Genomic DNA, 15,949 nt, shown 5'->3' on the forward strand with positions numbered 1-15,949 from the left:
TCAATAACCATAATGTTTAGAAATTTTTAAAAAGTAACAAACTAAAAATGTAATAAAAATAATAGAACAATGTAATAGTCAAAATCTCAAATCAATAGAAAAACATATTTAATTTTTATTCTCTGGGTTTTTGTCACTCCAAATCTTCATCACCTTTACAAAAATTATAGACACATTAGTTAAAAATTTATACTATGAAATAAAATTAAAAATTATACCATGATTGAGTTCTTCAAATCTAAGTTTTCAATTCTTAAAATTTTCGAAACAAAAACAATACCTTGAGAAGTAGATACTTTGTGAGTTGCAGTCTTGCATAGTCGTCAAAGACTCAAGAGAAAAATATGAGATGACTTTACCTTATTAATCTGAATCCTATTTTTTATTTTAAAAAGGAAGTTTTAATTGTTTTATTAATAAATTTTTGATTTAATACAAGAACCAGGGTTTAGCCGGTTCGTTGAGTCGCCGGTTCACGGGTTTTTAACGGTTCGATAGGGGTTTTTAACCGGTTCAATTATAGTTGGGTTTTGGCATTAACCCAACCCGCATTTGTGTCCGGTTCATGGTTGAACCTGGTCCGACCGTCGGTTCGGTCCGGGTTTAATAACACTGGTTACCACTTATGTATTCTATAACTTCCCAATAGTTTATATATTTACTTTGATTTAGATCCATCCATATCAAGCATCGCTAACCAAACATGGCAACATTCAATTATGCATATTTTTAATAAATTGTTCTTACCATTTCCAAATGTTTAAAACTAATCACATTTTCTGGTCCAAGATAACTAGATCTTGATCCGCTCTTTCAAAAGCGCATGTTTGATTTTGGATAAAAATCTTAGTTGATATTAAGTATTATTTTTGAATTTGAATTTGTTTTGTTTTTATATTGTTCAAAGAATAAGCTTAAAATGTCGGAAATTTATCAAAATATAATTTATTATAGTTGCATTAATTGAAATTTGATATGGAAGATCTCAAAGATCAAAATAAGTAAACGAAGTCGTGTTAACATTACATAGGAAAGCAGCTGAATTTTTGCTTTCCTAAAATGTCGGAAAATTTTCAAAAATATTATTTATTATTGTAGCAACGTAGAAACTTGAAAATAGAAAATCAAACAAAAAACTAGAAAATAGCACGACGTCGTTCACAGATTCAGCTGCATAAACTCATCTTTAGTCCAAGAAGCAATCGGGACGACATCGATTCAAGGATGCTTCTATATATCATGTCAGAAGTTGGTCTCTCTTTAGACAAGGAGTGAAGGGTACAACGACATCATTAGCTAATCCATTCGCATTACTGCAAGAAGACTTAGCCGATCCATTATCTATTTGCACGAGATTCACATTGTCCATTACAATATCGGTACATGGTTTCTCCTTACTACAATCCAACATAACCGCCACCTCCGTTTTCGATGTCCCATGTATATCTTCATATCTCACATTTGATATTTTAACTCCAGATTCCTGTGATAAAATATGCACATTAAATGGTCTCTCAATCTTAGATCTGCGATATACACAATTAAAGGGAGTAAGATATGGTTAATTAATTTCTTGTTACCTTTTTAGGGCAAGGTTTGTCAAGACAATAGTGTTGGTTTATGATGATCGGGTTCTTGACCATCTTCATCTTGATATGTTGAAAAACAATGTTTCTAACAAAGCTCTTGCTATCTTTTCCCCATGTCTTGATCCTTACTCCGTTATCCGTTGACGTGAAATCCACGTTACTCACCATCACGTTCTCCACACCTTGCTCGTCTTCTGATCTCCCAAGACTCCCGATACTGTTTTGAAGAATCCACAAATCAAAATAAGCTGAGATATTCAGTAACTTGTATGGCAAGAAATAGAGTTTTCTGTTACCTAATGCCGTGGCCAGGACCGCATTGAATGCCTTGTATGGAAACATAAGTGGTTCCTGGACCGATGGAGATGCAATCGTCTCCGGTTCCAATTCTTGAGTTAGTGATATTAACTGAGTGAGACTTCTCGATGTGAATCCCATCGGTGTTAGGGCTATCAGCATCAGCAGAAACTTTAACGCCGTCAATATTGACGTTATTGCTCTCGTCAATAACTATATGGAACTTCTGGCTGTTGATCGACGTTAGACCGTTGATAGATATGTTATTCGAATGAGTAAATAACAAAGTCTGCAAAAATAGTTCAAAAACGAGTGAAGTTAATATACAAAACCCGCATGTATATGATATGATAGAAGTTTATTGTTACTTGTGAATCAAGCGAACCTTAGCACCAGTAGGGCATTTTTTACCACCATTGTTCTTGCACTTCCACAAACTAGAGCCTCGCGCGTCAAGTAATCCACCATAGATTGAAACATTAGTGACGCCATCGAACAAGATCCACTGTCGTGAGCTTGCGATAACTTTATAATCTTCCGGAGCAATAATTGAACCGGCTATACGAATAGATATAGGAGCATCGGTACACTTTTTGCCTTGGAATACAAGGTTACCCACCAAGAACCTTCCTTCTGGTACAATAATAGTTGTAGGCTTAGCAGAGGCACATGCGACTTCCCACGCGGCTAAGAAGGCTTTGGTTGAGTCTTTTGAGCCATCTGGTTTAGCTCCGTAGGTTAAGACATTGAGGGATGTAACTGGAGTCGGCTTGGCTAGTGATGAGATTAAAATGAAATCAAGGAAGATGAGAACTAGAGGAAGAAGAAGAAGACATGATGTTTTGTTATTCATTTTGTGTTGTTTTTTCAGAGAAGGTTAGTCTCTTGAGGATGAATGATATTGGAGAAGAATGTGTGCAAGAGGGAAACTTATAGGAATGTTACGTTAGTAACGTAATGGTTTAATTTGAGGCAACTAATAAATTAGTATGATTTTATATGGAAGTTTATATTTTATTTTATTAACATATAATTTTGTCAACTTGTAGCCGGATTCTAGCCTGATTCTGTAATATGAATACAATTGATTTAGTTTAGGAATATTAATTATGTTACGAGATAAATTTCCATGTCCGACAGAACTATCAGTAACCGTAACTGTGAAGGACACTAGATTAGTCAAATTTGACACATATTCATGAATTATTTGAAGTTTATTGAATGGTTAGCATAATTAATTAGTGAATAGCTTACTGTAAATTGATTATGGGTACTCTAGATTTGGTATCTCCTTCTCTTTTTAGATTAATTAAAGATTGAATAAATGGAATGATCAGTATATATATCTTATGATTGTGTTTTCCTGTATGTATTTATGTTATTATTTATTATCCAATATGATATTGATATTAGTGAATAGTGATTTTCATCATGTATACGTATCTCATATGCATTTTCAATTTTTTTTCCGATCACTAAAATAAACCCTAAACTCTCTGGTGAATAACATAACTCATGTTATTTGAATTGAATACGAAAGATAAATAGCATAAAATATATGTTTAGTAAGCGGAACTAAAGATAACTAATAATAGAAAACATGTTACAAATTAATAAATTATAAGATCAGTGGATTTGTGATCAGTCAATGTTTTCACCAGTTGATAGAGAATATAGAAATGTGGCAAATATTATTCTTAGTTTTCAAAGAAAAACAAATATTATTCCTAGTTTTGAAAGAAAAACAAATATTATTCTTATTGTACTGAGATATAGTGATCTGATCCAAATTTTAGTCATTACTTTAAAAGTTCAAACCATAGCTTCGAATACAAAAAAAAAAAGAAAAAAAAATAACGATCAAAATAAGTAGCAACGTAGAAACTTGAAACCAAAAAGAAAAATAAAACAAAAAACTAGCAAAAAGCACGACGTCGTTCACAGATTCAGCTGCATAAACCCATCTTTAGTCAAGGAGCAATCGGAACGGCATTTGATTTCAAGTATCCTTCTTTATATCATGTCAGAAGCATGTCTCTCTTTAGACAAGGAGTGAACGGGATAACGACGTCGTTTGCTAATCCATTTGCATTATTGCAAGAAGCCTGAGCCGATCCATTAACCATTTGCAAGAGGAGATTCACATTACCCATTACAATATCGGTACATGGTTTCTCCTTACTGCAATCCAACATAACCGCCACTTCCGTATTCGATGTTCCTTGTATATCTTCATATCTAACATTGGATATTTCAACTCCAGATTCCTGTGATTAATATACACATTAAATGACTTGATATATATAAACGGTTCTGAACATAATCGCATCAAACATTCGTTTTAGCTCATATTAAAACAATTATTATATATAAAATTCACATTGTCTTTAAATTGTCAAAAAATATTAAATTTAACATTAAAAATATTTATGATCTCTTAAGTCTCAGATCGGTCATAGATATATAAAACTAAAGGCAGTAAGATATGGATAATTATTTTTTTGTTACCTGTTTAGGGCAAGGTTTGTCAAGACAATAGTGTTGGTCTATGATGATCGGGTTCTTGACCCTCTTCATCTTAATATGTTTGAAAACAATGTTTCTAACAAAGCTCTTGCTATATTTTCCCCACGTCTTGATCCTAACTCCGTTATCCGTTGACGTGAAATCCACGTTACTCACAATCACGTTCTCCACTCCTTGTTCGTCCTCTGATCTCCCAAGACTTCCAATACTATTTTGGAGGATCCACAAATCAAAATAAGTTAAGATATTAAGTAGCTTATTTTGCAAGAAATGAATATTTCTATTACCTAATGCCGTGGCCTGGACCGCATTGAATGCCTTGTATAGAAACATACGTGGATCCTGGACCGATGGAGATGCAATCGTCACCGGTTCCAATTCTCGAGTTAGTGATGTTCACTGAGTGAGAGTTCTCGATGTGGATCCCATCGGTGTTTGGGCTATCAGCATCAGCAGAAACTTTAACGCCGTCAATATTGACGTTATTGCTCTCCTCGATAACTATATGGAACTTCTGGCTGTTGATCGACGTTAAACCGTTGATAGTTATGTTATTCGAATGAGTAAATAACAAAGTCTGCAAAAATAGTTCACAAACGAGCAAGATAAAAGATAAACCGCATGTATATGAGAAAGTTTATTGTTACTTGTGAGACAAGCGAACCTTAGCACCAGTAGGGCATTTTTTGCCACCATTGTTCTTGCATTTCCACAAACTAGAGCCTTGCGCATCAAGTAATCCACCATAGATGGAAACGTTAGTAACGCCATCGAACAAGATCCATTGTAGTGAGCTTGCGATAACTTTATAATCCTCCGGAGCAATGATTGAACCGGCTATACGAATAGATATAGGAGCGTCGGTACACTTTTTGCCTTGGAATACAAGGTTACCCACCAAGAACCTTCCTTTTGGTACAATAATAGTCGTAGGCTTAGGAGAGGCACATGCAACTTCCCACGCGGCTAAGAAGGCTTTGGTTGAGTCTTTTGAGCCATCTGGTTTAGCTCCGTAGGTTAAGACATTAAGGGATGTGATTGGGGTCGGTTTGGCTAGAGATGGGATTAAAACGAAATCAAGAAAGATGAGAGCTAGAGAAAGAAGAAGACATGATATTTTGTAAATCATTTTGTGTTTTCTCTAGAGAAGGGATGAATGATATTGGAGAAGAAGGTATGTAAGAGGGGAATTTATAGGAATGTTAAGTAACGTAATGGTTTAATTTGAGGCAAATAATAAAATAGTATGATTTTATATGGAAGTTTATATTTTATTTTATTAACATATAATTTTGTTAACTTGTAGCCGGATTCTGTAAATATGAATATGATTGATTTAATTTAAGAATATTAATTATGTTACGAGATAAATTTCCATGTCTGACAAAACTACCAGTAACCGTAACTGTGAATGACTCTAGATTAGTTAAATTTGTCACAGATTCATGAATTATTTGGGGTTTATTGAACGGTTAGCATAATTAATTAGTGAATATTTTTAGTAAATTGATTATGGGTACTATAGATTTGGTATTCTCTTTCTCTTTTTAGATTGATTAAAGATTGAATAAATGGAATATTTGGTATATAGCATATCTTATGATTCTGTTTTCCCTTCTATATGTTTTTGTTATTATTTATTATCCTATACGATGTTGATATTAGTGAATAGTGAATTTAATAACGTTTCATCATGTATACGTATCTCATAAGCATGTTCAATTTTTATTTTATTTTTCCGATCACTAAAAGTCTAAAATAAACCCTAAACTCTCGGGTGAATAACAGAAATCATGTTATTTGAACTGAATACAAAATATAAATAGCATAAAATATATGTTTAGTAAGCGGAACTAAAGATAATTAATAGTAGAAAACATGTTATAAATTATAAGATCAGTGGATTAATGATCGGTCAATGTTTTCACCAATTGAAATGTGGCAATGTGGCAATGCACATTTAAAACATTTTTCATAAAGGTAATGAACAAATGTAGTTGTGAAATACAGGAAACATGCATTAAACAAAGGATGTCCGTATCAATTTCTTTAGCGCTTGCGTTAAATTCACACTTCATCACGTGAGATTTAGTTTCTTGATTTCCTTATACAAGTAGCATCTTTTTTTTTTCAAACAAAAGCTTAGTTTATATTTTTGTTTTTTGGTCAGTCAGCAAGATCAAAATTTTATTTATTTATTTGAGACCTAAAATCAAATTTGTGCCAAGTTCATTGAAACAAAATAATCTATATGGTTTTTTTCTTTCAAAGAACATAATATATATATATATATATATATATATATATATTTCACTTTGGAATAAGACAGTTGAATTATAGTAACCTAAAAGGAGTGTTACAAAAAAAAGTAACCTAAAAGGCTAAAACTGTTAAACATTCTCTTTACAATTTAAAAAAAAAACATTTTCTGTACATTGAAGGATAAAATAAGAGGCACCAAAATAATGCCAGTGCCAACCAAAACAAACTTGCACACTTTGTTATACAAACAGAAGAAAATTGCACGAAATTGAGGAGACTTGTCTTTTAATATATTTTTTTTCCCAATAACAAATGACAAATGTAAAAGCCATATAATAAAGAAAATTATTATTTAAAAAATCCCAAATAAGTAAATAAAAATAATATTAAATCTATCAAATAACAAAACTCACACAACACATATGAAATCATCAATGGTTGCTATGGACTATATCCCCCTACAAAACAAGGCCAGACTCTCGGCCTAGTGGACCGTCAACAGCCACAGGCTCATGCATCTCAATTTCTCCTGAACCGTACGTTTCGGAAACTGCGAAACTATAATTTACAATACTTATTTTAACCTTAAGTAATGTCATAACTAGAAAAAGAGATATTTTCACTTTGTCAGAGGCAGTTTGGCTGAAACAATCCAGCTTCTATCCCTCCTGCATGAACACAAGCTGACGCAGCCGGTTTATTACGGTACGATAATTTCACATCCTTAAGTCGAATTCCTGTGCACGGTTTCTTAGGACTACAATCAAGTCTCACTCCAACTTCAGTTGCCGATGTTCCATGTATATCTACGAACAACACATCGCTGATTTTGATACCCGAAACCTGAATTTTTTAAATAAAAATTTATGATTAAACTCCAATGTTAAGTACTAGTTGTATCTGTATTGCTTAATTAAATTAGGAACAGTACCTGGCGAGGGCAATTTTCGTTACGAGGACAGTAGTTCTGGTCAATAATTATGGGGTTGTCTACGTTGTTCATTACACAATGATGAAAACGGATGTTCCTAGCGAATCCACTACTGGGCCTGGCCCATGTTTTAATCCTCACTCCGTTTTGCGTTCCTGTAAACGTCGCCGTTTTCACAGTCACGTTCTGTACACCTGACTCCACTGCATCTTTCCCCAGGCTCCCAATGCTACAATGCAATATCCCATCCAAATATTGTCAAAATTTTAATTTTTCTTTTATCAGACCAACTGATATATGAATGCATATCAATGGAAAATATAATTATTAATAGTATTTTCTATTCATTTATTCGAAGTATTTTCTTTTCTATACGTGATACTGATATGAGTTATAATTTCACCATATGACAATTTGTAATTCATCGAGAAGAATCCATAATAAATGTACATATACCTGATGCCGTGACCGGGGCCACATGCGACATTCTCGATCCAGAGACCGTTAGTTCCGGGACCGATGGAGACACAATCGTCGCCGGTGGAAATTTTCGTATTGAAGATAGAGACGATGGAGGAAGACTGGACGTGGATACCGTCTGTGTTGGGGCTGTTTCCTGCGGCTAATACTTTGACTCCTTTAAGCTTTACGTTGTTGCAACCGTTGATGACAACGTGGAACATCTGGCTGTTGAGTGACGTCAGCCCGGAGACCACGACGTTGTTTGAGCTCTGAAACCCTATGGTCTGTTGATTCACATGATAAAAACCGTCTCATTTATTACACTTAATTTTTATAACGATGTTGACATATGAATCCATGGTTGGTCACTTGGTCCATGTGAATTGGAAATGGTGAAATTATTTTTAATAAATCGTTACAACTTCATAATCTAGAAAAGTGTGTTTCTTGGGCGTTACGTACCGTGGCTCCTCTAGGGCAATTCTTGCCGGATTTTTTACAACCCCATAGAGAAGTTCCTTGAGCGTCAAGAACTGGAAAAACGTGCTATTTCCCCACGAGAAATATCGCATCCTCCCAGATCTCTCCCAAACTATGACCTCATCTTATATGTCCACGAGATAAAAGTTCGAAATCTATTTCCCCATAGAACTTTAGAAAACCTCTTATATCTCTCCGACATATAAGTTGAAGATCCTTAACCCCATAAAATCAAATTTATCTAGTTAAACCTATAAACCAAAACTATTTTCGTTAATTAAACCCGATTAAAACCTGATTTAGATCTAATTGCAGTAATTAAACAAGAAAAGAAAGATAAAGACCTGATTTGGATCTGGTTTAATTACTGCAATCAGATCTAAATCAGGTTTTAATCAGGTTTAATTAACGAAAATAGTTTTGGTTTATAGGTTTAACCAGATAAATTTGATTTTATGGGGTTAACGATCTTCAACTTATATGTCGGAGAGATATAAGAGGTTTTCTAAAGTTCTATGGGGAAATAGATTTCGAACTTTTATCTCGTGGACATATAAGATGAGGTCATAGTTTGGGAGAGATCTAGGAGGATGCGATACTTCTCGTGGGGAAATAGCACGTTTTCCCTCAAGAACTCCACCGTAGACGGTGACTCCGTCAAGATGCTGGAAAAGAATCCAGTAATCTTCATTACCGATAACTCTATAATCAGCCGGAGCCACCAATGTACCTTCGATACGCAACGTGATGGGCTTGGGCTTGCACTTGGAACCGTCGAAATTAAGGCTCCTTAACAAGAACCGGCCTTTAGGAACCACAATGGTCACGGGACGAGACGAGGCACAAGAGGTTTTCCAAACCGCCATAAACTCTTTGGTTGCGTCTGTCTTTCCGTCCGGTTTAGCTCCGAAAGACAAGACATTGTAGGATTGAGCAGAACAAGAGGAGATGAAGAAGAAGACGAAGAGGACAAGAAGTGAAGCCATTGTATGTCGCTAACTTACACTTGTTGAGAGAGAGATAGTTAAAGAGGGAGAGAGAGTGGAGTAGTGCTGTAGTGGTGGTAGTGTTAGAGGTTTTAACGGTTATGGAATGTATTTATAGTGCTTGTCTTGTATATGAAGAGTTTTTTGTTTGTTTATATATTGGATTTGCATGAATAAGAAATTAGTAGGTGTGAATTTGTTTTGCATGATTGTTATTATTCTTTGAAAAAGCATCATATAATTAAATTTTTTTGTTGTTATGTTTAAATTGACTATTAGGCTCTTACAATATTTTTAAGAAAGTTTTGTCATTGGTGTGAGTAGGGCTGGGCATTCGGGTACCCATTCGGGTTTCGGTTCAGTTCATTCGGGTTTCGGGTTTTCGGGGTCAAAGATTTCAGCCCCGTTCGGATTTTTTTAAATTTCGGTTCGGATTCGGTTCGGATCTTTGCGGGTTCAGTTCGGGTTCGGATAATCCATCTAAAATGTTTTTAAATTTTCAAAATTCATTATATACTTTAAATTTTCAAAATCTATAAGAAAGATAATATATTACATATAAATTTTCATAACATATATGTCAAAATACCTTAATTTAACATATAAATTGGTTTTCTTTGAATATTTGGATAAAGAATCAATAGATATTTAACTATTTTTGGTATTTTCAATATACTTTAGTTATTTTAAACATTTACTTTTGACTATTTGCATATATTTTTCGAGTATTTTGAAAAACTTAAAGGTATCTTATATATTTTTAATATTTTTAATATACATTATATATAAAAATAATGTATATATTTAAGTATATAAATTTATTTCGGATACATTCGGGTACCCAAAATACTTCGGTTCGGATCGGGTTTGGTTTCGGTTCTTTAAATACCGAAATTTTGGAACCCGTTCGGATATTTAATCAATTTCGGTTCAGGCTCGATGCTACTTTTTCGGATCGGGTTCGGTTCGGTGTTTCGGGTTCGGATTTTTTGCCCAGCCCTAGGTATGAGTAAATTAGATCAATGCTGATCTAAAACTCGCAAAAAAATAATACCACAATTAAATAGCACTTTGCCAAAACACTTTTATCTCAGGATTTACAGATTTCAAGGACTGATTCGAGTTTAGTCCTGAATTTCATAAAAATAAATTACTGTTATCAACATGATGAAATTTAACATAAATCTTTTTAGTTCAGTTGTTTGTAAGAGAGTACAAAACTTCCATATTTATTTTTTTTCTAAAAAAACTATGTATGCCCATTTGGTCGAGGAACTACGTATAGGACAAGACGTGCCTTAAATTTCTTTATACTAAAAATAGGGTGTGAATGAAAAAGCAGAAGTAGAAAAAATGTTGAAAAGTGAAACTGCAATGGTGTCAATAAATATATATTTTTATTGGAGAAATACATGAAACAACCTATTGAAATGCGAGGAGTTCGTTAGTTTATGAGAAGAATACGCAAAGTCTCTGCAGTTCTCCAACGTGATCAAGCCGCAAAATTTATCTTTTGTTTTTTCTTTAATCAAATCAACTTTCAAAAAGTTGTATTAGCGCAGATCAGGTAGTGTGGATAAAGTCAATATATCACAAATCCATTTTAGACTTTGAAATTGATAGTTTTTTCCTCTTTTTTTCTATCCGTGAAATTGTTTAGGCATAGTTTTTTTTAGATACTCTCAATTACCTAAAGTTGCTTAGGCCTAGTCTGCAGAATGTGATTATTCTATTAAACATAAAAAAATTTGTAACGCAAGTATTTTGTGTATCTGACCCGTCAGAGTCCGTGGGGGAAAGGAAGAGGGAATTCCATATAATGATAGAAGAATTCATTTACTATTTTATATGTGTTGTGTATCTAACAAAACAAGAAGTTACTGGACTGAGTACTGCTGACTTGGTCCAAAGTCCAAACAATTCGTTTATTACAGGTTTTGTTAATAAGTGGAAGACTCGGTGACATTTTTTCCATTTGTTGTAGGGATCTGAGATCATAATTTATGTTTTGTTCCCTTTCCTATTTAAAGAAAATGATTAATAAATGAAAAAAAAAAAAAAAAAAAAACAAACGGCTATGGTTCTCTCTTTTATACTTTTACTGTTACGTCAAGGTAGCAGCCAAGTGATATAAAAGCACCCTTATTGGTGGATACCCAAATTAATGTTAATATTTTATCATGATTTTAGTGGGAAATAAATATTTTTTGTTGTTGTCAGAAAAAAAGTTGTCAAAAAAAATATTTTTTGTTTCATTTATATAAAAATGAATTAGTTAAATGTCCATACCTGTAAGAAATAGTATCTGTAGAAATCTCTGCATGGAACCGAATTTGTCTTCTCTCACTCTAAGACTCGCGCATTGATCTATGATTCAAATTTGTAACTTAAGACAAAAGGTTAATGGTTGGAAAACGAGGAAACTAACATAAAATGGTCATGGCTCACGTTGGCTATGCTGCCTAGTGCCTATCAGCCTACGAAGTATACACAAGATCAGGGCCGGCCCTGAGATTTTGGGGGCTGTAGACGAGTCATGAAGGAATTCAACAATTTGGGGGCTGAAATTTTTTTTTTTTACAAATTTGGGGGCTTATATCCATGTAAATTTTTTCAAAAATTTCGGGGGCTTGAAACAAATGTTTCATTAGGCTTGGCTCAGGGCCGGCCCTGCACAAGATCAACGCATGTGGCCCGATTGGCTTTAGTGGCGATTTTTTTTGTCAAAAAATAAACGGGGATAAAGTACTGGTCAAAGTTCCTAAATGAAAATATGTTCTTGAGATACAAGTCATAATTTTTTGTACAAACAGGAAGGACTGTTGCATACCGTGTACCTATGTCATTTATATAGAAAATGAACAGAAAAAGTTTATGCGAAGGTAAAAATGTCAACAGTCATATGTGTGATCTTGTTGTGTTCCCACTCTCCACAAAGCATTCACATGTTACATTCATTGTAAAACTCCGAGTAACTGTATACGATTTAAAATTAAATTAAACTGAAAATGTGATGCAAGGTTCAGAAAGAGACAGAAAATAAAATATACACATCAGGGAACTCATATGAATGGGAAAAGATGATTGGATATTGTAGACTTATAGTCCGTCGATATAGAATGTGGATGGGTGGAGTAGAGAAACATGTTTACGGAACGTGACAAGTGGAAAATAATACATAGGAGATATTGGGCCAATGATCACATCGAAAGGTTTTTTCAAATTTCCCATATATTAAATGTTTTCCTTATACAATGTTTTCTTAATTCAGACATTTGATTACTCATATTTTTCAAGTTCATGCACTTTTGATTGACGTGCCAATGGAGAGAAACAGTAATATAAGATGAGAAGAGACGAGATTTGTTTAACTAATTTGTCGAGTATACTTTTTCCCGTAGTTACTTAATTAACAATGTCAATGGAAGGATCATGTTGCGCCTTACAATACTAACTGACATGTTCATGTTCAAGGATCCAATTTTGAGTGTAAGTCCATCTTTCCTTACACCAAGAAGAATGGTGCTCCTAAAATTTATGTAATGTAGGATTACATAATCCAGATTTGAAAGTCATTCATATTTCCGTTGGAAGAGTTTGATTTTGGTTTTTTTTTTTGAACTACGAGTCTAATTTTGTTCTAAAAGTTAAATTATATGGTTTGTATCTAGAACAAAAAAGGGGTTGTATCTCGTTTTAGAAAAATGTACCGGCATAGAGATTCAAAATCTCTTAGCCATTGAAACAAAATAAATTTCAAATATTATTCGTGTATGCTATAATAATGGTGTCTAGTGCTGATCACATGCATTGCAAGATCTCAAAAATATACTATGCTTAAGTTCACGTAACACATTTATTACGTCTGCATATATGCTTTGCTTCATTTATTGGTAAGGACATCATGTTGAGTTCATGTTTCTCTTTGATTGTTACGTATTTGTACACAGTAACACCATTGTGGATATACCATACTTATAAAAATTAGCATAGACTCAAAATTTGGTAATTGACCAAAGATCGACGTGTTGTTGGAGAATGATTTTTGAGAAACAATTTACGCATAGTCAGTATCACTAACCGTTGGTTCAAGGCTTCTTGCTCGCCATTGGTCTAGATATGGATTTTACCGGTTTAGAAGGAATTTGCTATATTAATTCACATAAGGAACTATCGTGTAACAAAAACTGAAGACTATATAATATCCTTAGGAAAGTAATCAACACAACATCTAACTAACTATATACTATAATTTTACTAGTATGTTTCTGGACTCTGAAACAATTTGGGTTTGGGAAAGTAAACAAGACCTTCGTTCTAGATCCAGAACGAAAATTTCTTTTTATTTTTGGGAAAATCGCATAAAAAACCTTGAAAGTGGCACATACTGACACTTTAAACCTCGAAGTTTTTTTAGTAACATTTTAAACCTTCAAAGTGACATTTGTATCAGAAAAAACCTTTAAACTATAAAGTTGACCTGTTTAACAGGTAAAAAAAAGAAAAATTAAATAAAAATCAAAAAATTAAATAAAAATTCAGAAAATTAATAAAAACTATAATATTTAATCAAAATACAGAAATTTAAATAAAATTCACAAAATTATATAAAATTAGAAAATAAAATAAAATATAAATTCAGATACAAAAAATTATAATATTTAAAATAATATATTTAAAAAATTAAATAAAAATTCAGAAAACAAAAAAAAAGTATTTTCCAAAAAATTACAAGATTGCTATTTTTTAGAATGGACCAAATCATTGACAATTATAATTTCAAACATATCATTACTTACGATGATGATTTCAATCATAACCATTAACAATGATGATTTTGACATACTTCCAACGGTAATTTCTGACACCATCGTCGAAAATGACTGTAAATGTGTCAATAAAAACATTTTGACAGCCGTCACTGTGAACGATGATATGCATAATGCATGGAATACACTAAATTTTAAGTTATTTAAGTGTCAATTTGATGTTTATTAAAAAACATTGTTATTTGTGAAATTCATGAATTTTTATTTAATTTTATAGTTTTATTTCATTTTTATTTAATTTATGTATTTCGATTTAATCTTATTCATTTATTTATATGATTTTTTATTAACTTCTGATTTTTAGTTATTTTCTGATTTTTATTTAATTTTATTTAAATTTATTTAATTTTCTGAAATTTATTTAATTTCTGAATTTTATAATAATTTTATATTTTTTACGATTTTTTGATTTTTTATTTAATTTTCTGAACTTTTATTTAATTTTTCTGAGTTTTTTTAATTTTTGGTTTTTATTTAGTTTTATGAATTAAATAAATTTTTTTTTGGAAAAAACCTACACATCACTAGTTTTACCTGCTAAACAGGTCATTTATTTTGTTTGAAGGTTTTTTATGACACAAATGTCAGTTTCAGGGTTAAAAGTATTAGTGAAAAAACTTCAAAATTTAAAATGTCAGTAAGTGCCACTTTCAGGATTTTTTATGCGATTTTCCCTTTTATTTTTGCATTTTTTCAGATGACTTGCTTATTCGCCCAGAAAGTAAACAAGACCTTCGTTCTAGATCTAGTACAGTGAACACCATCAGTACTTACGCAAATGTTGTTATCTGGGCGAATAAGCAAGTCATCTGAAAAAATGCAAAAATAAAAAGAAATTTTCATTATGTCCAGATCTAGAACGCGTGACACCACAAAAGTATAGGCATTTTGTTGTGTAGGCATTTTGTTGTGCCAACTCTCAAGGCTCATGAATATCTCATTCAAGAATAACTATAAAAAATATTATTAAATAACAGATTCAACTACTGAGGGCTTAATATTGTTTCTCATGGAATATATAACCGATTCAAACTAAACAAATTTTGCAGGACCCATGCATTGCATATATTCCCGCCCAATTATCCTGCAGAATTTTCTCCATGTGACACTACAATAAATTCCAACTGTCACAGATATAACTTTTGGTTATAGGTTTCTTCTCAACTTGATTAGTGTTCTTGTTTAATTACCGGATAAATATAACACTTCTATATTAACGTATCGTGTAAGTCTTCGTATGTATCACCAAAATATTTCAAAACTAAACAATATAACTTGTGTTTCAAAAAAAAAACAATATAACTTAAAATATCAAACTTTAAATATGATTTTTTTTTTCTAAAACACTGAGTTAATTTGAAAAGAAACCCACAATAACAATATTATCTTGCAGACTATTATTCGTACAATAACAATGTGTTCACAAAGAATTCTTAAGTACATAATGATTAAATAACTTGGAATCAAGTATGTATAACTTAGGTCACTTATATTTTAATGCACCGCGTTTAACGTGATTAGTCATTAATACACCAATCCTCCGATCTATACCAAAAAAGTCTTTTCTCCCTGTATAGTGTATATATA

The 15,949-nt window shown here is 32.5% G+C and overlaps 3 protein-coding genes across 3 annotated transcripts; all 3 read right to left on the bottom strand.

The window, feature by feature from the left end:
* Positions 1-1,237: 1,237 nt before the first annotated feature.
* On the bottom strand, positions 1,238-2,739 carry LOC108854219 (probable polygalacturonase At2g43860). Its single transcript, XM_018627734.1, has 4 exons — positions 2,272-2,739; positions 1,886-2,175; positions 1,581-1,806; positions 1,238-1,483 (listed from the first exon to the last, which is right to left on the bottom strand). Exons 1-4 carry the CDS (start codon positions 2,737-2,739, stop codon positions 1,238-1,240), a joined length of 1,230 nt encoding a protein of 409 aa, XP_018483236.1.
* A 1,112-nt stretch (positions 2,740-3,851) lies between these two features.
* On the bottom strand, positions 3,852-5,541 carry LOC108854220 (probable polygalacturonase At2g43860). The gene is made up of 4 exons (XM_018627735.2): positions 5,077-5,541; positions 4,700-4,989; positions 4,395-4,620; positions 3,852-4,153 (listed from the first exon to the last, which is right to left on the bottom strand). Exons 1-4 carry the CDS (start codon positions 5,539-5,541, stop codon positions 3,905-3,907), a joined length of 1,230 nt encoding a protein of 409 aa, XP_018483237.1. The 3' UTR covers positions 3,852-3,904.
* A 1,419-nt stretch (positions 5,542-6,960) lies between these two features.
* LOC108851066 (polygalacturonase-like) lies at positions 6,961-9,597 on the bottom strand. Its single transcript, XM_057007533.1, has 5 exons — positions 9,183-9,597; positions 8,530-8,613; positions 8,062-8,351; positions 7,606-7,834; positions 6,961-7,517 (listed from the first exon to the last, which is right to left on the bottom strand). Exons 1-5 carry the CDS (start codon positions 9,531-9,533, stop codon positions 7,302-7,304), a joined length of 1,170 nt encoding a protein of 389 aa, XP_056863513.1. The 5' UTR covers positions 9,534-9,597; the 3' UTR covers positions 6,961-7,301.
* Between the last annotated feature and the right edge of the window lie 6,352 nt (positions 9,598-15,949).

This window comes from Raphanus sativus, chromosome 4 (genome assembly GCF_000801105.2).
Source record: "Raphanus sativus cultivar WK10039 chromosome 4, ASM80110v3, whole genome shotgun sequence".
NCBI classification, from domain to species: domain Eukaryota; kingdom Viridiplantae; phylum Streptophyta; class Magnoliopsida; order Brassicales; family Brassicaceae; genus Raphanus; species Raphanus sativus.

Excerpts from the sequence above, each read along its gene's own strand:
- LOC108851066 (XM_057007533.1), bottom strand. The coding sequence starts at position 9,533 with ATGGCTTCACTTCTTGTCCTCTTCGTCTTCTTCTTCATCTCCTCTTGT. Across the intron at positions 8,614-9,182 it reads GAGTCACCGTCTACGGTGGA|CACGTTTTTCCAGTTCTTGA; the intron begins GTTCTTGAGGGA and ends GTGGGGAAATAG. Across the intron at positions 8,352-8,529 it reads ATTGCCCTAGAGGAGCCACG|ACCATAGGGTTTCAGAGCTC; the intron begins GTACGTAACGCC and ends GTGAATCAACAG.
- LOC108854220 (XM_018627735.2), bottom strand. The coding sequence starts at position 5,541 with ATGATTTACAAAATATCATGTCTTCTTCTTTCTCTAGCTCTCATCTTT. Across the intron at positions 4,621-4,699 it reads GGTCCAGGCCACGGCATTAG|TATTGGAAGTCTTGGGAGAT; the intron begins GTAATAGAAATA and ends CCTCCAAAATAG. Across the intron at positions 4,154-4,394 it reads ACAAACCTTGCCCTAAACAG|GAATCTGGAGTTGAAATATC; the intron begins GTAACAAAAAAA and ends TATTAATCACAG.
- LOC108854219 (XM_018627734.1), bottom strand. The coding sequence starts at position 2,739 with ATGAATAACAAAACATCATGTCTTCTTCTTCTTCCTCTAGTTCTCATC. Across the intron at positions 1,807-1,885 it reads GGTCCTGGCCACGGCATTAG|TATCGGGAGTCTTGGGAGAT; the intron begins GTAACAGAAAAC and ends TCTTCAAAACAG. Across the intron at positions 1,484-1,580 it reads ACAAACCTTGCCCTAAAAAG|GAATCTGGAGTTAAAATATC; the intron begins GTAACAAGAAAT and ends ATTTTATCACAG.